Source organism: Punica granatum, chromosome 3 (genome assembly GCF_007655135.1).
Source record: "Punica granatum isolate Tunisia-2019 chromosome 3, ASM765513v2, whole genome shotgun sequence".
Lineage (NCBI taxonomy): Eukaryota > Viridiplantae > Streptophyta > Magnoliopsida > Myrtales > Lythraceae > Punica > Punica granatum.
This window is the reverse complement of record NC_045129.1, coordinates 39,275,116-39,302,651: the sequence shown is the minus strand read 5'-3', so window position 1 is coordinate 39,302,651 and position 27,536 is coordinate 39,275,116. Positions and strand designations below refer to the sequence as shown.

Sequence of the window (27,536 nt, the reverse complement as noted above, 5' to 3'; positions counted from 1 at the left end):
ATTTTCTAAATATTAGTAGGACTTATAAGAAAATTTCGGGAATTAACTGTGTGTATGCTAGTAGATCTGTTGTTGGCACGGGCTAGCCAGCTTCTTAGTATTATGTTTTATGTGTCTTGTATGTGTTTTGTTTCTGGTGGGGGTCTCTTATGTATGTATTATGATGCCTATGTATATTCTCTATTAATTATGAATGAATGAAATCAACTTTTCATCCCAAAAAAAAAAAGAGCACTCAAATTCAATTAGTTAAAAGCTGCTTTAATTTGTTTGTAGTTTATTTATTTTTAAAATTTATTTATACTTGTCAAAGATAATTTATTTCTTTACTTGTTTATTTATAATTTTTGTTGGTATATTTCCATCTTTTCTATAATCTCCAATTATATAGGAGCATCACATTCATTTGACCAAAAACAAAAACAAAAAGAAACTAAAATCACGGACTAAACAGCTCTAAACATAAAAAGAAAAAAAGGAAATTCAGTCTAGTTACATAAGTCTTCAACTCAAAATCAAAAAGTCTATAATTCACTATCAAGATATCTGGGTGCCTGAATTGGTTTTCTCCTATTCCTGTTAAATTTATGAAACTCATTTGTATTAAAAAAAAAAAAAAGATCTAGGCATATGACCACCATCTTGATGCGATCATCTTTTCTTTGCATATATTCAAATTCATTATTGGAACAACTTTTTGTAAAGCATTGCGTAATAAGTTTGGATTGTATTGTACGTAATATACATTATATATAATATTTAGGGAAAAATACATCTCATATCATAACATTTTATTTTTATGCCAATCTTATTACAACTTATAAAAATTACACTATATAGTACATCATTTTGGGTGTAGTGCCAATCATAGAACAACATTTTACTTTTGTGTAAATTTTATCACAATCTTTTAAAATTACATTGCATATCATTTAGAGTGTAGTATCAATTATGGCATGCATAACGTCAAATTTTTCATAAAAATTAAACGGAAGATTGATATGGCGCACCCGTGGATGAATAGTGGGCCTAGACTCTTGTCATATGCAAAATTACTCATATTCCATGTGCCCATTTACCCACCCGACTCCCTCACCTGAATCTCATTCTTGTCTCTTTACATATCTCCCACATCACTGCAGCCCTAAATTTTTCTTTAGTTCAGCGTTTTGTTATTTCTCACCCCTCTTCACCCTCGAGCTTGTCAGTCTCTCTCTTCACACTTCTTCCTCATTTGTTCCCACTGAAGAAAACGAATTAAGATTTGCATTTCATTTGATAGGTATGAGCTTCCATTTTTTCTAATAAGTTTTGATCCATTGTTCACTATATGAATTGCGATGAGTTCAGTATCATTATATTGATGGCATAGTTATTTTTCAGAAAGAGTAATTACTTATGTGAAGAGTCAGGAATGATATTCGAGTATTGATGGTGAAGGGGTTCGTCGGTGAAAGGACACCGGGCAGGTTGGAATATGGATTATTCCGCATGCGGCAAGAGTCTGGACCCATTATTGATCCATATGTAGCACACATCGGCATTTCGTTTAATTTTCACTGAAAATTTAACTTTAAGTTATAATCGACACTATACCCTAAACGTTGTGCCACATAATATAATTTTAAAATGTTACGGTAAAATTAACACAAATACAAAAAGTTGTGCTATAATATATATATACACACACGCACACTCAAGAATGGGACAATCATCAACATATAAAATTTAAAAAGAACTAAGAAAGTGGAATTCACTGAGCTGTGAGTTCCCCGTTCACACCATTTTTTTTTCTTTTTTGACAATTAACTGTTGTTCACACTATATTACATGTATACGTGTTTATGTATATACACATTGCTTAATTGTCTGCTGACTATATTGCTCCATTGACTTTGACGAAGACTGTACCTGGCACATTCCCATTGAGCACAATTTTGTTTTCTCTTTTCTCATTTTAATTTTTAGAATAAGCAAGATTATTTTTATGAGGATGAATGATTTATGAGCTAGCTAGCTTGGCCGTTCTTATGTCTTTCGCAATGATAGTACGAGCTGCTTTGTGGCTCCCTCATCCTTACGTACACTGCATAATTAATTACCATGTCAGATGATATATATATAGATAGAGAGAGAGAGGGAGGGAGAGAGAGAGAGCGGTGTGGACTAATAGGGCATGTTTGTTTTCACAATCAAAATCACTTTAATTTTAACTTTAACTCAACACACTACACAACAAAAATACACATTTCTCAAGTCAAAAATTTTAACTTTAACTTTAACTCAACACACTACACAACAAAAAACACACGTCTTCCAAGTCAAATTTATAATTCCAACTTATTTGTCATTTTCCACAATCAAAATTAAATTTACTTTAACTCTGAATCCAAACGCACCGATATAATTTTGAAAATAAAATTGGTCATGGTTAAGTTCTATGGCTTTTACTTTTCAAAATCGGGACATGACACTTTTATCCCATGAATGAATGAAATTATCAGCTTGACTCATGCGTACAATTATACTTAAGATAAAAGAAATTATAAAAGAAAAAAACAAAATCGGGGTGATAATAATTCCGGGAAGTTAAGGCGAAGCGGTGACACGTCTTCTAGATAAAAAAATGTTGACCACAACTTGGCCCCATGGTCATGGACAAGTTAATGTAGCAAGCAATAATTATTTTTTAAAAGAAAAACGTGATGCACATGGTTTTATTCATTGAATATTAGATACTCTCGAAAAAGAGAAGAGTTTGTTTTAGCCTTTTAGGAGGCAATATATATATTTGTTTGACAAGCAACTTCTAAGTAAGCTTTTTAGGCAAATCCTCCTCCACTTCTGATCGTAATCCACCGTGTCTCCTATATTAATAATTAGAATGATTTATGTAAATACTCAATAATGAATTTAAACTTTTCAAAGAATCCTTTATAAGTGTTTTCATCCATTGTTGCAACATGATATTTAACTTGATATTATCCAACGTGTAATCAACGAAGGACATCACAATCAAATGCAAAAAATACATATATATTTAAGAGAAAAAGCCGCCAATTGCAAAACAATTTTCATTTATTCAAATATAAACTTACATATATAATTTACTATTGATTACTCCATAAAATGATTATTTATATACTAAAGCATGATATACGCTACGCATAGATTTAAAACTAATTTTAATTTGAAAATTAAACCAATACATGTGAAATATTATCAAATGCTGCATATATATTAATCTTGTTAAAATTACAGATTCTAAAAAGTCAACATAAAAGCAAGATATATTATTGTTAAAGAAAGGACGAGATGATACACGTTAGAGGGAGGGGGAAGAGAGAGAAATGTGGGAGGAGTTGAGGGTGGGTAGTTATAAAAAAAAAAGTTGAAATTACATAATCACCTTTTAATTTTCATACATTTAGTGATTGTCAATTAACATTATTATTTTTTAATGGGTAATTTTGAAAAATAAAAGTTAGACAGACTAACTTATAGATGTATTAGCACATTAGGTACGCTATTAATAATTAATTAATAAAATTATTCACAATATTTTTTTATTTATTTCATATTTTTTTACATGTAATATATTTATTAATATTAGCTAAAAATAAAAATGCAAAGTTCCAGTGAAGCGTAATTACATAACTAGTTTTAATAACTTGGGCAAATGCCCGCACGATGCCGGGGCTCGAAATTTTTTTGGCCAATAATATTAAAATCATAATTTATGCAATGTCCGATATAACACAAAATCTCAATATACAATAATAGAATTACAATAATGAATTATCAATTTTTAGTAAAAATTTATACTTCTTACAAGGTATATTAACTTTTGTATATAACACGAGGCAAAAGCTAATATATCTTTATGCTTATTTCCAAATATTATGTTTAATAGTTAGAAAGCCATTCCATGAAATAAAAAGAAAAATATACATGATACCATCTTTTAAATATAAAGCTTGAAGTTTTCCTCATAAAAACAGAGGTACGAATAAGATTTGAAATAATATTAAGTCAAGAAAAATATAACATATCTCGTAGTTTGCATATTTAGTACTTTTAATACGAAATTTCTTCTAATTTTTCTGAATAAAAGGTGGGTAAAAGTATTTTCTGAAAATAGTTCGGCCATAATGATTGAACCATTTGTCATAACCCGTCAACCAGATTACGCGATACTTTATTCGGGTTTGATTTGAAAAAAAGTAAAAAGGCATAACTTTTCGACCTAATGATCAGATCGTTTGGCGTAATGTGTCGACGGAATTACATGGATTGGGGTATGGCATGAGAACACAAAAAAGACGTAATTCGTTGGCCTTATGATAAAATCTTTTGCATAATGCATGATCGGATTACGTGTTACCTTGTTTGGATCGGATTCGAAAATGCTAAAAATGGGTAGAAATTTTTGAGAAAATGAGGATTACAAAAAATGAAATAAAAAATGGATTACGATCGGATCATTTAGTGTAACTCGTCGACCAAATTACATGGTACATTATTCGGGTTATATTTGAAATTACTAAAAAGGCAAAATGTTTCGACCTGACATTCAGATCATTTGGCTTAACGAATCAATCGAATTACAAGGGACTTTATTGGAGTTGAATCTAAAATCACTAAAAAGGTGTAACATGTCGATTGCATTATGTGATACTTTTTTTAGGTCAGATTTGAAAGTGCAAAAGAAAAGGGGAAAATTTTAAAAAAATAAAATAAAATAAAAACAAAAAAAAGTGAAGCCGAGAGTAGCAAAAATGTCCCCACTCTCCCTCTCCTCCTGACGGCGAGGTTTAATTTTTTTAATGATGATATTATAACATGAACCTTTGGGGGACACAACCCGTCGACTAGATTATTATAAATCCTGGGTTGGGCAAAGTCCACATAAATATCGCAAGAGAAGATATCAGCGCTTGGCGTTAGCATAACCATCCCAAATGTGCCTATAGTAGCTGCCCAGTTGATTTCACGTGTTATGTCCACACACAATATTGTCGCGTGTTACATAAAATCAATTTAAAAAATCTTACTCACAATGATATATGTAAGTTGTACTTTACATAATATTTGAGGATTATTACACATATATACCTTTTTGGAGAATTTACTATTTTTTGTATATACATACGTAATTTCTAGTATTTTTTTTTAATTGAACATCCTTATCTTTCTATTGTGTATTCATCGTAAGGAAGACTCTATATCATGCAAAAGCCATTATTATCAAGTCATGCAGTTAACCCATATCCTATATTTTTATATATAGAGAAAGTGATCTGGTCAATTAAACATGATCTGGCATAAATGTTTCATTTTTTTTGCCCTTTAAGTATATGTATATGCGTGTACGTATATTGGATAGGCTTCTACTTGTCGAATATGCATAGGCGTCGAGAGGAACTTTCACCTCAAGTAATTGTCGATGGTTCATGGATAGTTGCAAAAGTAAACGATAATATATATTGTCGGCAAAGTAAACGATATATTGCAGGTCAACCGATCTTTCTTTGTTCCCAGTAAGGTCAGCTAATCCGACGGAACTGGGTTGGGTTGGATTAAGAAAATTATTAAGGGGAATCAATTAGTTGCATATAAATCCAAGGTCGAATTTGGTAGGAGGTGATTTTATTATTAAAAAAAATTCAAATAATAATCAAATGAGTGTATCACAGTGATACGATTTTTTATTTAATAATCAAGAGTTTTCAGATTTGATATTTACGGTGGGACTATTTTTATCCCTTTATTAACTAATAAGATTTTTATTTTATTATATTAAGTTTATGTGCATAATAATATATATATATACATGGTACAAGTAATCTATATATCTATATATATTTTATAGTAAAAGAAGACTTGCACTATCTTTGAAGATAATAATAAATGCTCACGTTTAATTTTATAAACCTCTGTACACTTTCAAATTCGAGCGAAATTTATTTACAAACTTTTGTTTATCCATATGGACAAAAAGCCTAACAAAATTGCAGCGAGGCCTACCAAGTAGGAGAACTCGCAGGCCTATACCAAGCAAACAATCTAATATTTCATATTTAAAAATTCCCTTTGATAGTATTATTGAACTTTGAGTATATATGATATAATATATATATATATATATTATCTTTATCTAATCTAATCTAATCTAATCTATAAGTACTTCAAACAGTCTGTGCAACACGCTGATAATATCTTCGATATATTTTCCATATAACACAAGAATAATAACATCAATATCTTAATAACGGATAATATGGCCAAATATTTAATCAATTTAGTAATAGGACATTTTACATATATATTAATTTACAAATATATATATTAACCTAATATATTTCCTAATTTTTAAGTACATCAATTATTTTAATATATTTTCCTACTTTGCTCTTTCAAACTAATATAATATAAAAATTATTAGTAAGTGATCATAAATGTATAAATTGATTCTATATTATACTTATATATAGAGAGAGAGAGCTAAAAATTGATTTATATAAATGAAAATGCACAAACATAATAAGTAATTAAATAAATGACTTAAAAGAAAATTTATTTTTCAAAGATCTAAATAAATTATATAATTTTGTGATAACGAATTCCAACGGATAGTAGGCTAGAAGAAATAATTATTTATTGTTAATGTAATTGTAAAAGAAAAAATTATTGCAAGCAATACTTTTAGAGTAAAAATGAAATTGAAAATTAGTAAATATGTAAACGGATTATCCATGATAGATTCTTGTAATAAATTAATGATTAAATAGATATATAATTCATATTGGATAATACAAGTAATTGTAATATTATTATTGGAGTATTTATATTACGCCCAATATTATTAAAAATTATTATTTTAAATTGAAAAAATTACACTTCTGATCATTTACCTTTGCTTACTTTTCTATTTTTGTCCTTTTCCTTATTATTTTTTTTCATTTTCGTCACATATCTTACGTTAATTTTCTATTTTCATCATACCGTTAACTTTTCCGTTAAGTGTGCTGAGGTGGACACTATAAATAGCCACATCATCATAAACAAAAAACCACATGGATTAATTCTTTCATATCAAACCGAGTTAGTGGTCTTTTTATTTTTAAATTTGACTGTGTTCAATATTGTCTCGTCGAAATGCAACTCTGCATCTTCCTCTCATTGGATTCATTATATTTGTTGGAGAAAAAAATAGAAAAAGTCAAAACACTTGAAAGAAACAATGAACCCAGAAAAAGATAATTCACATTGAACGAAACCGAACACATCAACAGGGAGGTCTTCCGTCTCTTCTCCCATATCCGAGATGCAGAAGCAATTTGCCAAATTCAAGAAAGACCTTAGCAAAGCTACTACAAACTAACAATATCGATTAGGATAAGATATTGAAGGATTACAATTTTTATTTGGTGAGTCATGTGGAATTCTAATCGGGGACCTGAGAAGAATGTTGGAAAATCAAGCAAGAATGGGTTCACCGAGAAGATTTTGTTGAATTAATTAATGAAATCAATATTTCTCTTGTAAATAAAAATATAAAATCCAATGAAAAGGAAGATGTAGATGTGACATTTTTTTTTTCCTGACATGGATTATCTATCGATATCTAACTCAGCATTTTTAACAGAAAAACTAACAGCGGGATGAAAACAGAAAATTTAAGTACAATATAGAATGAAAATAGGAAAAAAATAAGAAAAGGGATGAAAATATAAAAGTAAGTAAATGTAAATGTTCAAAAGTGTAGTTTCCCTTTTAAATTCAAATAATCATTGTTCTTATTAATAAGAAATATATAAATGTAAGTAATTTCCATAAAGATGATAGTAGGTATGAAATAATAAATTCATGCAATGCACGGATTAGAAGCCAGTTGAAGGGTAATAAAACTTTCCTACCGGTTCATATAGTACAGAATGAATAAATTCGTCATAACAGAGTTTGTCCGTATTATTGGATGAATTGTCGTACTGACCATCACTCCGATTATGGGGGCCCAGAAACAACACCCCCCACAACACACACACACAGCTATATATATATATATATATATATATATGGGAAAATTCTTGAATTAATTTTGTGTCTGAATTTTCAGTCACGAGCCAAACATAAAATCAAAACTTCTTTATAATAAAAGTAAGTATTTTATACTCGGATCGTCATTGAAAATTCAGTCACCAAATCTAAGCATTCTATATATATGTATGCGGCTCGGTCTCGGGAAAGGGAAGCCCGTACAGCCTGGACTCATACAAGGCGAATCGGCTCAAAACACATTTATAATGAACCCTAGGCAAAAGTTTTGAATAATCGCATTGATTCAAAGCGAATCCTCAAATCAAGCAAAATTACCGTCAGTTAATTTTCTCTTGAAGTCTTTGTTTATTTTTTTTCTTTTGGTGAAATCTTGAAGTCCTTTTCTATACATAATTTGTGTCATCTCGATATGAATGCGATGTTATAATTAAACTTAACGACCAGCGCAAGAATGTGAAATATGAAATCTAATGATACAAAGAGGCATCGACTGTTCATGGCATGTCAAGAACATATGATGCTATTTCCTAAACATTTATGTAATTTCTTCAAATCAATTACCTTGTAATATGCATATCATATCTACCACTATGGAGTGGATGAAGAATTCTTCACAAACACATATTCTTCTGGCAATTGCAGAAGCAGAGACAGAGATTTGTTTCTTTAAGGTAAAAAAAGGAAAAGAAAAAGAAAAAAAAGACGATATTAGATGCATGCTTCTTTCTTTAGCTAGCCTCACCTTCCCCCGAGTTCACTGCATATGTATACTAATAATATCTTTTACTCAGACCTATTAGCGAACCTCTCAACCTTATCATCATTGAGATTGATCCCAACCATGGCCTCCCCGAGGCCACAGCTCACCTCCGCCAGCAGCTCCGGGTCGCTGTAGTGAGTCACGGCCTGCACAATGGCCTTGGCCCGCTTGGCCGGGTCTCCACTCTTGAACACCCCCGATCCCACGAACACCCCGTCACAACCCAGCTGCATCATCAGGGCTGCATCTGCTGGTGTTGCCACCCCTCCCGCCGCAAAGTGTACCACCGGCAGCCTCCCCAGCTGCTTCGTCTGCATCACCAGGTCATAAGGCGCCGCAATCTTCTTCGCGAATGAGAAGACCTGATTGAAGATGATGATTGATGTATTAGTCATGAAGACGATGATTGATATCTATTAGTCGTGATACACGTGAGGATATGCAACAATCCCCGCACCACAGATCAACACAAAATAACAACTAGGCAGGGAAAGTGACATCGGGCTAGACCTCGTCGTCGTCCATATTCATGAGCACCCGAATGTCACCCATCACGGATCGGACATGGCGGACTGCCTCAATGATGTTCCCTGTGCCAGCCTCGCCCTTGGTCCGTATCATCGCTGCACCTTCCCTGATACGACGGAGTGCTTCACCCAGGTTCCGGCAACCGCACACAAAAGGGATCCGGAAATTGTGCTTGTTAATGTGGTTATCCTCATCTGCGAGCGTGAGGACCTGCAATCAACATAGTATAGTGCCATATTAAAGATGAAAAACATCAACTTTACATTTGTATAGTGTATTGCGTTGTAAACAATATCGGTTACACGTGAAAATGTATGATTGCATTTGGGGACAGACCGTGTTCAACATATAGGGTAGGATGATCACTGGAATTGTATTAACCAAGCGGCAAGATGATGTGATGATAAGATTATGGATAAGTTCATATATACCTCGCTCTCATCAACGTAGTCGATGCCGATTGCTTCAAGGATCTGGGCCTCCACGAAGTGGCCGATGCGGGCCTTGGCCATGACGGGGATGGTGACGGCATTCTTGATTTCCTTGATGAGCTGAGGATCGCTCATACGGGCCACCCCACCTTGGGCCCTGATGTCAGCGGGGACACGCTCGAGGGCCATGACTGCACAGGCCCCAGCCTCCTCGGCCACCCTCGCCTGCTCTGCATTCACAACGTCCATTATGACCCCACCCCTCAGCATCTGCGCCAGCCCAACCTTCACCGAGAAGGTCGACTTCTTCGTCGTTGTCTCCGCCAACGCCCCGTTACCATACACAGTCACGACGCCACCTCCTGCCCCTGCCATTTTCCTAGAATTGAGTATATTTTTCTTTTCCTTTTCTTGTCAGATAATTTTGATGAGTGATTTCTTATTCGAGAAAGGATATACTGGAAGAAGAAGAGAACCGGAGAGGGAGAGAAGGGGAATGGAGAGGATATAAAGGGTGAGGCACAGAAGCAGAGAAAGGAGAGGAGGGGAGACACTGATGACGACGACGACGAGAAGATGAGACTCTCTCTCTCTCTTTCCCCCCAAGTGGCTATGCATTTTTGTGGATAACTTTCGAGGAGATTAATGACCTAATATCAGTATATTCACTTTCCTTTTCTGGCATGGTGGGTTCAAATTGATTAATGGAGATACATGCACTCCATGCTTGTATCTTTTGGGTTTTTGCCAGAAACATTTATATTAGACATGTTCCACTTATTCAAGGTATGACTGACCAAAAATATATATGTATATGTTTCTCACCATCGATGTTAGCCTGAACTCAGCTCAATTTTAATGGTTGTTTCGCACTAAATTGTGTCCGCCACAAATCTGGTTAACATAACAAAACAAAACAAAACAACCAATGATTTCTTGTCTTTTTCTCGGTTGAAAAATGCATTAATGGGCATTAAATGACCATTCTTTATGGAAAGTTATGACCATACACACGCGTACATCTATATATGTATACATATACCCAAATAAATGGGAAAGAAGGGGAGGGTCTCTCGTTTGCGACTGGTTCCAGGCTTCCACACGCATCATAGTCGATCAAACGGACGAATTGGGCCCCAATTTTCCTTTTTCAGCCCAATGGGCCTCTGTTCCATTGCTTTACAGTCTTTGCCATTTAATTGGGCCTACGGGATCTTCCACCCACCAAATTCCTCTCTCCTTATCCTTTTTCATTCTCCTTTTTAAGTGAACGACACGACAACACTTGGTGAGCCTAAGCCCAAGAGTTGACAGAGCTGGTGGTGGTGTGGCGAAGCTGTTATGACAATCTGAAAGTTAATTATTTCCATGTGTGAAGTTTCTATTTATAGGTTTTTGCTTGGGCATAATAGGTACTCGGCCATGGAGGAGTCCGAGGTCGGCCATCTTCTGTCGAGCGGCGTCCGTCCCCTGACTATGTATGACTTGCATTGAAACGGTGCCGAGCTTCGCGTCCACCTCAGACTTGGGCTCTGTATTGATTCTTTGGGCATTTCGAGCCCATCTTTCTTGCCATTAATCCAAGTCTAATTGGGGCCCTGTTCATATCAACACCCAATTGTTGTGTCCTTTTGCACTTCTTGTCCATTTCTCGAAATTCCTTAATCTCTTTTAACTTTTCGTAATAATATTTTTTTAATATATTAATAATGCAATTAAAATTGGGGGGGGGGGGGGGGGGGGGGGGGGGGGGGGGGTTATATTGAGATAAGAGGTAGGAACAAGAACGACATAGGATTAGGAGACATGTAACTAATGTGATCATTGTTTGTGATGGGTCACGGACGGCCGGGCTTTAGGATGAATGAGATTCAGGCTTTTCTCTATCCCATCCCATCCCATCCCATGGGCTTCGAATCGACGGCGATACTGGCAATTCCTGAACAATCGGAGCCGTCCACGCCTCATAAGCCCTGGCAACCAATCAGATTCCTTCACATTTCACGTGTATGACATCCATTGGTTGGTCTCCGATGACCTGTACATGTACATGTAGGCTCGCAAAATTCTTCCCCATGTCTATACGATGCGAGCCCAGTACTGTGTAGTCCCGAGGAGTACATAATACAGACAGAGAAGGGGAAGCTGCTTGGGACTGGGAAGGAAGGAGAAGGAGAGAGATGGCCAAGGCGACGGCGACGACTTTTCTCCACTGCGCTTTCGTCCTCTTTGCGACCGCCTCACTCATCCAGGTATTCCTCTCACCATTGCCACTGCTCGAGTCATCTACAAGCTCTTCTTTCCCCTTTATTTAACATATACGTATGCGAAGTTGATCGGAATTTGGAACTAGTACCTGTACTGAGTAGATCTTTGAGCTCGATTGTTGAATCCGTGATATAATCAGCGGAGCTTTATTGATTCGGCAACGAATCCGACTGGATTCGAGTTCTCGATGAAGTCTGAGTGGAGTGAGTGTTGATGTTTGTTCAGGCTAAGAAGTCGCAGGAGGACCTGAAGGAGGTGACTCACAAGGTTTTCTTCGACGTTGAGATTGATGGAAAGCCTGCAGGTGAGTTTAGCTTCATCGGATCTATGAATGCCCGCCCTTCAGTTTGCCCGTAACGCATCTTAAGAATTCCATAGCTGCATTTGCTACTATTATTTTGAAAAGGAACTCTGTGTCGATTATGTTTGATGCACTTTGTGATGGTGGATGACTTATCACTCTAGATACGGAAAAACCATGAGGGTGCAAAGAGTGTCATCGTTAATTTCTTAGGAGATGCTAGATTATGGTTTAGTGGAATTTTCTCTGCCGGTAGATTGAGGAATGTTAAGCTCACTTTGGTCCTGAACCTTTAGTTTTATACTATGATGAATTTGTTTGTTGATTATGCGGCTGCCTCGCTTCAGAATTTTCAAGAGTCCAATCTATGAAACTGTCCATATTTCAAAGTTCTTTTACTGCTTCCTCGATTTTTCATGCCTTATTAATGACGGTTTGCATTGACTGATGTGCACATTTAGGTCGTATTGTCATGGGCCTCTTCGGTAAAGCTGTTCCCAAAACTGCAGGTAAGTCAGCTATCTCTGTGTGTTGAGATATGTTCTCGCGCTGAAAAATTCTTTTATTAGTTTTGATTATTGATTTGCATCCTCTATACCTTCTGCAGAAAACTTCCGCGCGCTCTGCACTGGTAAACTTCTCCTGCTTTCCCTTTCTTCAGGAGTTATTTTGTTCTCTGTTACCTTAAGAAAATTCTCTGCATCGGTTATTCTGTTTGTGAAAGTGTATCGATATGGCAGAGCCACTGCTTCTTCCTTTCTTTTTCTTATATGTTTTGGTTGAATTAGTTCATATTAATCTTTTCTTTTGACATCAGGGGAAAAAGGTATTGGGAAGAGTGGTAAGCCGCTGCATTACAAGGGAAGCTCTTTCCACAGGATTATTCCCAGCTTTATGATCCAGGGCGGTGATTTTACTCTTGGCGACGGCAGAGGGGGAGAATCAATTTACGGGGAGAAGTTTGCTGATGAGAATTTCAAGCTGAAGCACACTGGACCAGGTAGGATTTCTCTCTGATAATTTGGATAAGGATCAGGGTGGAATTATCATAGGCTCCCTATCTGGATTAATTGTTTGTGCTGCAGGGTTTCTCTCGATGGCCAATGCTGGTCCAGACACGAATGGCTCCCAGTTCTTCATCACCACTGTGACAACTAGCTGGTACATTTAACACTCTCTCTAAATATAACATAATGCTTCTATCTTTTATACATATTCTGATGGCCGTACATTTAACAATCTCTCCATATACAACATAATGATTCTATCTTTGCTACATATCCCGATGGGGCACGGAACAGAGTTCAAGTTCTTGTAGTAGCATCAAACGCTGATATTCTTAGAACAAAGATCGTATTTCCAGGTCAAGTTAATAGTTTTTCTTGTATTAAAAAAGAATTCTCATGATTGCAGGTTGGATGGAAGGCATGTCGTGTTCGGGAAAGTGTTGTCAGGGATGGACGTGGTTTACAAGATGGAAGCAGAAGGCAGGCAAAGTGGCACTCCTAAGAGCAAAGTTGTGATTGCAGACAGTGGTGAAGTCCCTCTATGATATGTTCCTTCCGATGAAATAAACAGATTTTAGTTGACTAGTTCATGTCGATTTTCTAGTCGAAATGTGTTCTTTGGAAGTGAGACTCATCCTCTTAGTTTAACTCGAAGTTGCATCTAGTCCCTTTGCGTTTGGTACATGATGCTGAACCCTCCCTCTTATGATGTATGTTGGGCTTAGATTATAAGCCATGTGATTCCCGTGATGGGAAAAAGATGATCGATGATACTGTTTCATGATTTTCTGTGTCGAGCCTACCTCGGGTCTGATTGGCCAAGGCCTGATGAGTGATGACTGATGAGCCTTCAATGCTGTTCCCATGATCTTGACTAGAAATTAATTTGATGAGCCTTCAACCCTGTGCGCGATCATCGTCTAGACCGGGGCCAATTAAATCTAATTTTTCTATGCCTGATGGGCCTCCAAATCATTCGGCCAACGCGTCAAAAAACGTTGTTCAAGCCTAGATTAGTAACTGTAATTTTGACCTCCAGTCCACCGAAATTCTGGATCAGTAGCGGCCGCTGATAATGGCTTAAGGCTGAATTCATGTCAAAATTCCACCAGTTCAAGCGGCCACTTTAACCTCTGGCTCTTATTGCGCTCTTCCATGCCATAACAAGCATCAGCCAGAAAAAAAGAAGTAACGTACCCCAACTAGGAACTAAAATGGATCACTATCCTACAACTAGCAAGCTTTGTTTCACAATTGGGAGATTCCTTCATAGACAACACACAAAAAGGGGCTGCCGATTTATCCTCAACTGTTTGAATGAGACAATTCAAACATACTACATACACATGTAACTAATAATCTAAGCCGGGGATCGCACGTGGGAGTTCATCAACCTTTCTGGGACTCTGCAAATCCTCTACCGGAAACTTGGCGAGAAGTCTGGATGCAGCAAGGGATGTGTGGAACTGATCGTGTCCTGCTGGCTTCATATACTTTGACTCATCACCCATACTTCTAAAGCAGTGCATGGACTGCATCTTCCTCCTTTGGACTTCATCTTGAACTCCCTACAAGCGAAGGAACATAAACATCTCTTTAATGAACTTCACAGAAATGAAAGAAAAACATGTCCATAATACAACCCACAATCCAAGGATTTATCCCAGAGACGGAGAAAACCAGGCAAAAGTTATCACTGGTATTTCTTATTTCTTCTACCTCTCCACAATCATCAATCATAAAAAAGCAGAGACTCTCACATAGCAAGTCCACATACAGCAGTTAAACCTTTCAGACAGAGCTTAGAACCACCTTATCAGACACACCAACAATCAGGGCGAAGCGCTCTAGAGTACATTAATAAGATCAAATTATTGTCAAAATTCAGACATGAATCGCCAGGGTATCTGGCCTCTGAACTATTCAGTTTGCCTGTCCATGAAGTGAACCCTGAGGAAGGTGCCCCATTTCATTTAAGTATATCCAAAGGGTCAGAAATATCACCCATACTATAACAAATATACTATCGTAACAGATCCATGTCTCCTATGAGTTGAATACTCATGGTTAGCATTCAATGCAATTGTTGTATCCGCGATTCCGTCATCATAAGAACCTTCAGTAAGCTATTTTTCAACTACCAACAGAGCCTTAGCTATGAATCTACGGTGACGGGTCACAGTCGAGCAGCTTCTCTTCTATAAGCTTGCATAATATGAAGATATAAGTCACTACTCTCCAAGGAGAATCAGAATTGATCTGCACTATAGATTTTATTATGAGATTATTATCACGTGGAGAGCTGCCTAGAAAGAACAACTCTTCATGGACCTCAGAGTGAGAGCATGCCATTTCAGTTGTTGCTCTGCCTCTCCTATAAACATCGATGAACATGGTAGACGAACAAGTGAAAGCTGAAAGAAGAGGGAATCGAACCTGCAACAACCTCGGATCGAATTTGGGCAGCCCGACTTGCCCCACTGTGAGTGATCCGAAAAGGTTGCCCAGCAGAGCAGCATCAGGCACGGCCAATCCCGCCGCAAGCCCACCCACCAAACCACCTAAGAAGCTATCCCCAGCCCCCGTCGGGTCCACCTGATTCGCGGTGAAGGGTTGGATCTTAAAGTCCCCGTCCTTCCAATACACACTACAGCCCTCCTTCCCATTGGTCACCACCACGCAGCACCGTCGCCTCACCTCCTCCACATCCATAAACAGCGCCTCCTCCGACGAAGCCTTCAGGAAGCCGATCCTGGGCAGCAAGTGATAGAACCCACTGTCCTTCAATCGCACCAGCTTCACCGTCCCGTCCATGGGATCAAATTCGCGAATCAGCGCCTGAATGTCGACGAAAACGACACGGCAGATTTCAGTCATCTTCTCTAGGGTCTGGGGCTGGATCTCGCCCCCAACCCCGACCGCCATTCCGAAATCATAGCACCTCGTGGGGAGATCCGAGGGGCTGATGGGGTCGCATGCAGCAACCCGCTTAAGGAGCCGGTCCCGGTGAGCGGTGGCCTCGTCCGCGCAGGAGTCAAAATGGGCATGGAAGAGGGTGGTGTTGGAGCCGTGGACCTTGATGGGGATCTGAGCGGGGGAGTACTTGAAGTCAGGGCCGACCTTGGAGACGGAGTCGAAGGGGATGGAGAGGCCACTGAGGACGGCGGAGATGAAGGAGACGGCGCCGCCGAGGGACTCGGCAACGGGGGAGCCGTCATGGAAGAGGACGTCATGGCAGTAGTTGCCGACGATGAGGCCACGATGGGGGGAGGCGGGGGTTGGTGGAGGGTGGCCGAGCTGCTTGGAGTCTCTCACCATGAGAGGAAGAGAATCGAGGGAGGGAATTAGGGGCGGAGGTCGGGGTCATGAGGAAATGTTTCAGCTCAGGGATGGACAGACTCCGTCAAATTCATCACAGGGAGAGAAGGCAGCAGACGGAAATAGAGATTCCCGCGTTTCAGAGAGAGAGAGAGGGAGGAAGAGAGGGGATCAGAACAACAAAGAGAAAGAGGAACTCAATATTTATATATATATATATATATATATATATTGGGGGGGGGGGGGGGGGGGGGGGGGGTTTGTTCTCAATCTCATCTCATCTGCCTCCGGCTGGCTTTCCTTCTGCATGCGAATTTCTGTTTTCAAAGTCTACTGCGTGTCGCGGCAGAAAGCGATCTCGCGCGCAGACAGACGCACAGAAGCATTTGTCCCTGCTGACATTTTGTTTGTTTGTTTGTTATCTCCTTGCCCTTCCCTTCTCTCTGCGACATCGCAGAATATAGTAATATACATATATATATATATATATATAATTAAGAAAATTCTGAAAATGAGAATCAAATTACGATGTACATACCACTCATTCGTTCACGGACTCCCACCTCTATCCCCACGAGCCGGAAACTCAAAAGGATGCTGCAGAATATATATATATATATTTTTTCATATGGTGAATTATTCAGCTCAGCAGGGTTATCAATACATGATGTTTCGTCATTTTCTCATCAAGAACTTTTTGATGTGCTTTGTTATTAAAGGCATGGTTCCACAAAACTAAAGGCAAGATAAGATCAATTAAGGAGGAGGTAGTTGTGTTTTTCTAGAAAGGATCGACTCTCATGCCCCGTGTCGACACAAGGCGGAAGAGTAAGGCGTGAAAAATGTTTCCAATACGACATTTAAAGTTCGTCCTTGACATCTTTCCATTTGCATTATGATCTCACATACAGAACGGAAATATCTCCACACTTCTGCTGGCTCTCCCCTGGTGCAAAATTAAGTAGGTGTGATGAAGATGGGGGACCAGACCATGCATCAGTTCCTGTGACCCGTAATAGTCTGAAGTCTGAACATCTATTTCTCAACTTTGCGTTAAAAGACCAATGCGATGACACAAATTCAATTGCAACACGGCATAAAGTACTTGCCGACAATGGCTTATACAAAGCTAAGATATCATAAAACCAAAGTAATATCGACATCCTCAAAGTAACCAAATGGCCAAGACAAAGAACTCTGTGCCACTCATATTAAGTGGTCACCCGGGCAAGCCAGCCTGCCACTCTAAGTCCTAAAGTGCATAGAATACTGGAATATGATGCCAGCTCCACCGGGACCTTTACAAACACAAGAAAGACTACGTATGCATATTCAACACTGGCATAGCATCTGATTCTGTTTCCTAGTTCAACCTCCACTGCTGGACCTAACTTTATCTCTACCAAATGCTCCTCCATTTCATACTTCCCTTCAATCGTCAAAGATGGCAGACAAATATAATAGGTTCGCATCAAAAGAATACTAATTGCATTTGGCAGGAAAAGATGGAAAAACAATGGGATAGAAATTGCTGTAAGAAACAATGGCGATTTCGTTCCACTGCCTTCCGATTTTTCTTACTAAACAAGATCCATTATTAATAATCCAACACAGCCCAAAAATAAAAAAGAGCTGCAAACTTTAGGGAGAGATAAAGATACGATAGGATGCCCAGGTATCAATGCAGATTCCATATTAGTTTCAGCCAAATTGCAGCACCATGTCAACCCAAGTGGCAGGACACATAATGTAAGACAGACAGCTCTAAGCACTAGATTTTACAATAAAGAAGATAAATCAACACAGAGCAGGCTATGAACACAACTAAAGCCAACTCAGACAGACAGCAGCCAGATCAAGCTGTCGCCAACTTAGCATAGAAAACCATCTAGGGTTATATACTAGTTGGCCAAAGTTACACAAGAGAGAGTAGATGTAATTATTTACTTCGTTTACCAAAGGCAGCTGGGGCCTAGCAGCACGATTCCATCAGTAGAGGTCCATCTGCATTATTGCCCAGACCGGATCCCACCCATGAACGTCCTTGGGTCAGGACAATTTCCACTGAACTGGGCCTGGGAAAAGTCAAATCCTGGATTCTGCAGAAATGGAACTGTTCCATCAAAGACTACCACAGAATCTTGAAACTGGAGGACGTAACAAGGTTTTAGCGGAGTAATGTACGAACAAAGATATGCTGATACCTAGACAATCAAGAGATTGGGTTTCCAGAAACAGAAGATATAGGCTATTTTCTTGGGTCAAGCTCGATAGAAGATAAACACTTGGATTTTCCCTTGTTCGAGCAATCATAACCTTATTTTTCACAAGCATGAATATCATTTATTCCCATATAGAGCGTACTTATGCCCTAACTTACTAAAAGCAAAGGGGACTTGAGATTGAGAAACTGCAGCACATACTATCTGGGAGCAAGTTTAGCGGTGGTAAGCCAAGGAAAATCGCTCTTGCAAGAAGAGAGCTAACAAGCCTAAAATACAGAACGAGCAGCTTTTCTACTATGGCTTACCCTAAAGTGGGTGAAGATAAAAAAATACTATTTCAAGAAGATATTTGAAGATCCACTTCACAGCCATTCCCAGGCTCAACAAAGTGTGTATCGTTAACCAGAAACAGCTACATTCTCATGCCGACTGTTATAGGAATATAAAAATGTTCACCTCTTCTTGAAATCTCTGAAGCATGAGACGCTTCTGCTCCAGGTCAGAGGTATAAGGATCTAGTTGACCCTGACCTACTACGGGAGAAGACCAGGTCTGACCTTTATCCCTCTTCTGGAGGAATACGTGCATTGTGTCATCCTCTAACATAATCAGAAGCCTGGATTAGCAAAATTCGAGCAAGAAACCGTCTGCATATCGTATCCATCATTCAATCTATTTAGGCAGTAACGGGATCCACTATCCCACTATCACACGAGACAGTTCATGCGCAGCACAGCAGACCCAACACATTTTGGCGCAATAAGGCTTCAATTGCAAGTTTCTCAACATCTCATGATGAAGAATTATACATTGAAGAGCTGCATCCTCCAACTCAATCAAGAAGCAACTAACTATACAATGAAGAGAGATATGGCTGCTTTTTTTATTCTCCAATTATCACCCCATATAAACAAGTGTAAGGTATATTCAATCAAATTGACGAGGAAATGAATACCTAGAGTCCAGAATGATGAATCTGTCTTCACAGGAGAGGTCAGATCATGCTGACAAACAGCAAAAAGCAAGTGATTAGTACAGACATCGATTGCAGGAAAACAGAAACAAGAGTCAATGAAGTGCAGAGAAGAGCTCACGTTGAGATAGGGCGGATTGCCTTTGATGCCAACCTCGATGTGTTTGGACTGAATCTTACAATAGAACTGCTTCGGATGCACATTCGGAGGCAAGCTTATGTATATGTTGACCTCCTCTAAGGTCTGATCCCACTCGAACACCTTCTGATCTGCAATCACGCACCATAAATGGCATCACATCCCCCGGAAACTCAAAATATCCATAACAAGCAGCAAAAAAACCAAATCTTTAGAGACAGGGCGAGGGAACAAGGAGGAGCGACCGTTGTGGACGAAGACGTGCCGCTTCTCCGGAGCCAATTTCTCCGCCATTACCGTTCGGAGATGCTGCGATTGTGATGATACCCTCTCGAACTTTCGTTGGCTACGGCGAGCTCGTTTTGCTTTCTTCTGGAGAGAAGAGAACTGATTCCCGCGGGTTATCGGCGAGCAAAATGCCATCATCCCGCCGTTACTGGGCTCCGAAAAAACGCTTATTGGGCCTATATAGGACAAGAGAACATGGGTCCCAATGTGGGCCTTTTTTTTTTTTCATGAAACCACATTTAGGCCTCAACGGCAGTCCGGCCCGCTATTTCAGGTCGGGAAAATGCCAACCCAAAACGACCAAAATGGAAAAATAGCTAGGAAACCCGACCGCTAATGGGTTAGTTCACCGGTCAACTCGAATATAATAATAATAATAATAATAATAATAATAAAAACCAAAGAACTTGCATTTCCTTCCACAAAATTTAACAAATGTCAAATACAACTGAAATTACAATTTCCGTGTTTCAATATTCCACTATAAGTCCACAACTTCAACACACATTTCGATCACGATCAATTCACTTCAATGAAATTCTTTTTTTAATTCGGGTCAGTTTGAGTCTCTTAGGGTGGATCGTTGGTTGACCCGAAAACCAATAAGATGAGTTCAACTCACCCGATTTTTTAAATGGCTTTTCGGATTTCGTCAAGTCTCATTGACTCTCGGATTTTCAATTTTTTATTATTCTACTGCATCCTGCTCGTATTCCCTCTTTCTTGCTTTCTTTCTTACTTTCTTTCTTTCCTTCCTTCCTTCCTTCCTTCCTTCCTTTACTTGCACCACTATAAACTCTTGTGTAACACACAAAAGTTTTAGTTTTGTACTTGGCCCGTGGCTGAATTTCAGGCACGGGACCCAAAAATTTCCTTCTCTTTTGGGGTATGCTTGAGAAATTTATGTTTTCTTCCCAATGTATTTCGTCCAAACTACCAATTCCCTAGTTTGGGAAACCACCTATTCCACACCCCCTATCTAGCATGGATGCTGAATATCTATTCATCACATAGACATGTTGAATAGCCATCCGCATTAAACCATCATGAAAAATAGACTCAGAAACCATAAATATCCTCCACTATTATTTGAATTTTCAAAGTCGGCCACCCTTTTGCTTGCCCGTCGTGGCCTCCGAAAAATGTTCTCCTCCAACAGTGGTGGACACCTTCTATGACAAATCTCGAGGATATGAAACCAAACTCTGCCGCTATGAGTATCCAATTGGAGTCGAGGTCAAGATCTAGGCTGGAGAACTCAAGAGCCTCCGAGAGGCTCAAGCAACTGCGAGCCTAGATCCTAAGCCAGCAAAGGCTCGAGACCCTTAGGAAGGGTTCTCCAACCCTGGCAACCTCAACTCGGAGGTCTTGAGCCTTGGTTCCTAGGGCTGAGAAAGCCATTCTAAGGGTCTTGAGCCTTGGGTTGGGCGAGGCCCACCCAACCCAAGGCTTGAGACCCTTGGCTTGGGACTGGTGAACCCATCCAAGGGATCGCTAGCCCAATGCTAGTCAATCATGGGCTCGTTGGAGCAGGGCCATGATGAAGACGTGCCCTCTTTTTTAAAAAAAAATTGATTTATATATTTGATTTATATTAGTGAATTTACATGTGTGTTGCACATGAAACATTCTTTGATAAGACTAAACTACATAATACTCGAACAACATAATATATGCTTGTCAAACGATATAAGAATTAGTGGCCACAAGATGTTCATAAGTTCAAAATCAAGAAAACTCATTAAAAAAAGAAATATATAAATTATATGTAAATTAATAGTATCTTCTTTTAAATGGATTTGTGACAAGAAATCTATTTTTACTATGAGGGTTGGTGATCCAAAAAAAGTAAAAAAATTTCCATTCTTATCATTTCAATCACAAAATTTTTAACTGCATGAAAGCTTACAAATTATGGGTTTCATATCACGTCTAGCATGTCATCACTTTCCAGTCAAATTTAATGGATTTTTCTAACATAATACTAACATTGTCGGCATGGCCCATGGAAATCTACCAAGTGGATCCCATAGGTATTTAAATATTAAATTCAAAATAAGTTTTTTTTAAAAGTAACTAATAATGTTCACAAAAATATTTCATGTAATTTAACAAAATAAATAAATAATATTAATTTCAATGGAAACATATATATGTATATATACTGATAATAGTATTTTCATATGTGTAACATAAAAAATATATACAAAATTAGCCTATTAATGACAAATCACTCTATCTAAGTATATGTATCAGTTTTCGTATAATTTTACGAGATTACCCCCATTTTTTTTTTACTCTATCAAAGAACAGTAAAACTGAGGCAATATGAGGCAATAAAATGTTAAAAATGAGCAATGAATAGAAAATACCAGTATATATTGAAAATGTGCGACCGAAAGTCACGAGCTAAAAAAATTGTGCGAAAAACAGTCATGAGGGTATAAGGGTATTTTTGAAATATTAAAAAATTAGATAAACATTTCTTACTTTTATGTATATATATATATATGGTATAGATTTATAATATTACTTACAATTTGACGGTATAGCATTCTGTGCTCATACAGGTCAACCAAATTTACCATTTCTAATTCTCACTTTTTCTATTTCATTCGACCAAACAAACAGAATTTTATAGAATTACAATTCTATCACCATCAATTCTATTCGCTGCTAATTCTAATACGTACAAATTCTATCCCGAACCAAGAGTACCTTTAGATAATGTAATATTATGGAATGAACATATACATACTTTTTTTTCGGGTAGATATAATATCGTATTATTAGACTATAAAGTGGCCACTCAACATGAACAAAGTCATGCGTAAGAAATTAATGCAGATTCATGAAACAGTAACCAAAACGTCCTACGACGTCCTCGAGCATTTAAACATGATTATCGAAACTAAAAGCTACTACATCTCATTGGTTCAACATTTCATGGCTCATATTGGGGGTTCCGGGTCAAGATCTTTTAGCAGTGGTCTCGGCCTCGAGCATGGACATATGTATACTTAGAGAAGGTTATATAATTGTAAGACAGAGGATTTCCAATTTGCTGCTTGGGGACAAACGTTTTTACTCCAATGAAGTAATAGAGGATGAGGGTTGAGGAAACTTCGTCTCTAATCCCTTAATTTGCTTAGGATCCCTCTTCTGCAGAGATCAATGGTTTCGACTCACCAATTTGTAGTGGCAGTTTATGCATTTTGTTTTTACATCCATCAAAGTATATCAAGATGGAGAAATTAGGAGAGAGGATATAAGAACAGTTGATTTGATTCTCTTCGAGGATCGTTCGATGGCCTTGAAAATTCCAGGAAAGTACTGTATCTGAGGTACGGCCAAACCGATCGCTTTAGCTTCTTCCCGGCACATATTTATGTACTGTAAGTTTGTAGTCCTTCCAAGTTTATTGCATGCTTGTGTTCTGTCAATTTACAAAAAGGCTCCGGACTAAGTAGACACACTACATAAAAAGAGGTTTTGGCCGACATTTATTTCGGCTTTCTCCAACGCCACAAACGTCGGCTTAGATACCAGCGACGTTTCCCTTGAGGTTTCGAAAAACGTCGCTGTAGACTCCATTGGCAAAGGCATACCGACGCTTTTTAAAAAACGTTGGCAAAAACCATACTAGGCCAACGTTTCTCAAACTTCGGCGAAAACCCATGTCTAGGCCGACGTTTCCAAAACCCTGCCTAGACCGATTCAAGAAACGTTGGTCAAAACCGTGCCTAGGGCGATGTTGATTACGTCGCCAAAATCATGCCTAGGCCAACGCAAAAAACACATGCACAAACCATTTTTTATCAAAAAAATGACATCTTGTTGTCAATAAATTAAGAACATTGTCAATGATAAACGTTACCACAGATAGCAGGTAGTCAACTTTTTAACAATAGGTTGCCTTACCGTTTATCATTGACAGTAGGTTGCCAACTTTTTAACTACATGTGGTCATACCTTAAAAATCAAGAAAATTGCCAAATTGTTCAAAGAATCACACTACAAATTGATATAAACTTATTATCAACAAAGGCAACATGATGAAAATGAGCTAATATTCACTTGAACAAGTATCAGGACTCATACATGATATTGAAAATTAAGAAAATTGAGTACAATACAATTTTCTTGACCGGACCTCTCGCCTCCTCCTGGTCTCACCGAAGAATAGCAGGTGTGTGTCTCTCCTCAACGGGCTTGATGAGGTGGGTGAAGAAGACAACGACCTTGGAGAAGGAGACGCAGGTGGAAATGTGGCCGACGATATAGAAGAGGCCATGGCCGAGGAGGGCAAGGAAGAAAGGCTTGGAGACCTTGGGCAGGGCTGCAACTTCAGGTACCATAGTAGAGCCATCCAGAGGGACTCGAAGAGGAGCTAGAACGTCGCGGGGAACCACAGGAAGCGGAAGACGTTGAGGGCCTTCTTCTTGTAGTATGGAAGATGATGTTTTGCAAGGGCCATAGTCCGAACACCACCCCCAGCTGCAGGGTCGACTTCTTCTTTTTCTCCTACTACGATGGCTTTGGCACGGTCGTCGGTTCCCCTTCTAGGGTGGCTTCAGCAGAAGCCCTAACGAGGACATTGCGGTGGTAGAGGTGGGAGGGAGAGAGGCCAAGTGGGTGGGTACCGGCATTGTGGGATCCGAGAGGAGGGGGGAGGTAGGGAATCTAATGGGGGAGGAGTTTGGAGGTGCAAATGAGGAGGGAAGAAGTGGAGGAAGGGAAGCAACGTGTCTGAGTGGGAAGGCAATTAATAAGAAAGGATGAGCCAAATTTTTGGGCTTTGAAAATGACTGGTTGGGCGGGAACTTTGCTGCTCAACCATTATTTTTTTAAGACAGTGGCCGACGTTTATGAGATGTTTAGTCGAACTTTCATGAAATGTCAATTCAAACAGCCTCGGCCCAATGTTTTAAACATCGGCCCATGTTGTTCTCAAGTGAAAATGTGTTGTTCTCCAATGAGACAACATGTTGCCTCATCTATTATGATGCACGAATACTAGTGGCAACATATTAAGTAAGGCTGCAACGTATTGTCCGAGACCATTATAGCACACTACTATACCTCAAAAATTTAACATCGACTTATTTTTCTTGAAGTTCTCGTTGATGTTTTAATTTTATTAACATAACATTAACTAATATTTATTTGGATTTGCACTAGTTAGAAGTAATTAGTTCGATAGGTTCATGGATTAATAAGTGACTAAGAGTTCGAAGTACAAACATAACCTCCATACGTATAGAGGGCATCAAAATTTGACATTAAATCAAAGTGGCCAATTCGTGGGCATGAGGATTATCGTTCCTTGAAATCCAAGAACAATTCCAATTCAAAAATGAGAAAGAAAACGAGAAATATCCAAAATAGGAGATCTAACATGCAGCTTTTATTTTAGGGATTGAGATTGCTTCGACAAGCAGTAAAGCATTACTCTCGGTGCTAAATTTTGACCATACCTTATCTAAGGCTATGAGACTACAATATTGAGGTCCGTCTAAGCTATGTAATATGTGGTCATACTTACCAGGGTTGTTTTTCTTTCAGTTTCGTGAAAATTTATACCATGAGTAATTCAAAAGTTGTTATATGATCGAAATGCGGAAAATTACCATGGTATATTTTAACATTGGGTTTGATCTAATCAAGCTTGGGAGAAACAAGTATCTTATAACTCAATTCCGTCTTTGACAATTGGGATTTGATTAGTTTCATACTTTCCAAATTCATGTGAAATGATTATTTTCTTTCATGCAAGTAAACATTAAAGAGCATCGATGTGTTAAGTTATGTCTTGAATTATCTCAGTCAGAGCAGACATGTGTCGAGTTTTCATAGGATATGTGGAGAAGGTAATTCCAAATGTTAGAAAATTTATTGTTGTGGAATGTTTTTTCAAGATATTGCACTGCATTTTGTTTCTTAGTAAGATGGTCAATTGTTCTTTTGATAAGTTAAGAGTGTAAGGGAAATAAATCACACTGAAAATCCCGAAGATATGGGAAGACAAGAAGGCATATCAGCTCCCGATCCTGATGCACCAAATCTCACCTAATTAGAAAATTCATGTGTACAATATTCTCTATGTAATGCTTCTTTTATTCTCTTATAAAGAGCCACCGTGAGTTTGCAAAATAATGCTTTTTTGAACGTGCCTATCGGAGCTTGTACTCCAATAGCCGAAATTGTAATCCCATAAAGGCTCGAAACTATATAGTACCTCAATAGAACATATTCAAAATTGATTTGAAACATTTTTAGTAAGTAAATATGTCATTTGATAAATAAAAACTATGAATTTGGGTCCATTAATTACTATTGAAGACCAATGTAAACTTAATCTCAAAGATTTATTTTATCAACATCATCCTTAATAATATATTGTATTATATGATAACATATTTTCACAAGGAAATAACACGTTACCCTTTTCATTATGAGTCACGAATAACAATGACAATAGATTATATAATAAGATGACAACGTGTTGTTTCTTACATTTTTGTACTTTGGGAACACTTTTGACAGCATTCAGTGGCGAAAAAATAATCTATTCATAGACTTTAACAATATCCATAACAAATGCCAGCGTTTGAAAAGTTAGGAAAAGCACCCAAAACATCAGGATAGGCTAAACAAAAGGCGATTTAAAAAAAAAAATTGTTTTGCTTCGGCTGAACTTAAAAATGTCGACACGGGGTTAACAAAGGCTTTCGGCTAAAAAGTGGTCTATCCAGATGTTTCCGACCAATTTTTCCCAATGTTTTGCTTTGGCGTCAGGCAAAAAAGTCAGGTTGGGCCCTTTTTCCTGTAGTATATATACAATTCCGAAGTATCAAAATGGTAAGAATGTGTAAACCGATATGAGGAAACTGACATGGGGAATTTGTCATTCGACTGGCGTATGTGGAGTTCTTAAAACCCAAGATAGCAGATTAATTCCTTCCATGTGTAACTTGTTGATCTTTATGCGTTATTAAAAGTCGAGCAACGACTATTCAATTTTGATCCTATTCCGAAATATCTAATTAAGGTGATCTCACGGCGTTTTTGTTCAGAAGAAGTTCGGCATACGCAAGGGCTATCGATGGGTGATTGCGTGAACGGAAGTTTATGAATTTTAAGGACAAGTCGACGGCAAGGTCATGATAATTAAGAAACCACAACCAAAAGCCAAAGGCAACAGGACAGAAGCAAAACAAAACACCAGCAGCTGCTT

General features: G+C 38.2%; 4 protein-coding genes across 5 annotated transcripts; 1 reads left to right on the top strand and 3 right to left on the bottom strand.

The window, feature by feature from the left end:
• Positions 1 to 8,584: 8,584 nt before the first annotated feature.
• On the bottom strand, positions 8,585 to 10,376 carry LOC116198938 (probable pyridoxal 5'-phosphate synthase subunit PDX1). The gene is made up of 3 exons (XM_031529213.1): positions 9,781 to 10,376; positions 9,332 to 9,559; positions 8,585 to 9,183 (listed from the first exon to the last, which is right to left on the bottom strand). The coding sequence occupies exons 1-3, from the start codon at positions 10,153 to 10,155 to the stop codon at positions 8,845 to 8,847; spliced, it is 942 nt and encodes a 313-aa protein (XP_031385073.1). The 5' UTR covers positions 10,156 to 10,376; the 3' UTR covers positions 8,585 to 8,844.
• Positions 10,377 to 11,872: 1,496 nt separating this feature from the next.
• LOC116198791 (peptidyl-prolyl cis-trans isomerase CYP20-1-like) lies at positions 11,873 to 14,145 on the top strand. The gene is made up of 7 exons (XM_031529029.1): positions 11,873 to 12,032; positions 12,274 to 12,352; positions 12,811 to 12,858; positions 12,957 to 12,980; positions 13,167 to 13,349; positions 13,435 to 13,510; positions 13,763 to 14,145. The coding sequence occupies exons 1-7, from the start codon at positions 11,961 to 11,963 to the stop codon at positions 13,899 to 13,901; spliced, it is 621 nt and encodes a 206-aa protein (XP_031384889.1). The 5' UTR covers positions 11,873 to 11,960; the 3' UTR covers positions 13,902 to 14,145.
• Positions 14,146 to 14,447: 302 nt separating this feature from the next.
• LOC116198790 (inositol 3-kinase) lies at positions 14,448 to 16,883 on the bottom strand. Of its 2 annotated transcripts, none has more exons than XM_031529028.1 (2): positions 15,803 to 16,883; positions 14,448 to 14,924 (listed from the first exon to the last, which is right to left on the bottom strand). In XM_031529028.1, the coding sequence occupies exons 1-2, from the start codon at positions 16,672 to 16,674 to the stop codon at positions 14,843 to 14,845; spliced, it is 954 nt and encodes a 317-aa protein (XP_031384888.1). In that variant the 5' UTR covers positions 16,675 to 16,883; the 3' UTR covers positions 14,448 to 14,842. The 2 variants fall into 2 exon arrangements, with proteins under 2 accessions (XP_031384888.1, XP_031384887.1); XM_031529027.1 differs by having other exon boundaries at positions 15,793 to 16,875.
• Positions 16,884 to 18,202: 1,319 nt separating this feature from the next.
• Positions 18,203 to 20,417, bottom strand: LOC116198792 (nudC domain-containing protein 2). The gene is made up of 5 exons (XM_031529031.1): positions 20,257 to 20,417; positions 19,994 to 20,142; positions 19,855 to 19,903; positions 19,356 to 19,498; positions 18,203 to 18,773 (listed from the first exon to the last, which is right to left on the bottom strand). Exons 1-5 carry the CDS (start codon positions 20,303 to 20,305, stop codon positions 18,684 to 18,686), a joined length of 480 nt encoding a protein of 159 aa, XP_031384891.1. The 5' UTR covers positions 20,306 to 20,417; the 3' UTR covers positions 18,203 to 18,683.
• Between the last annotated feature and the right edge of the window lie 7,119 nt (positions 20,418 to 27,536).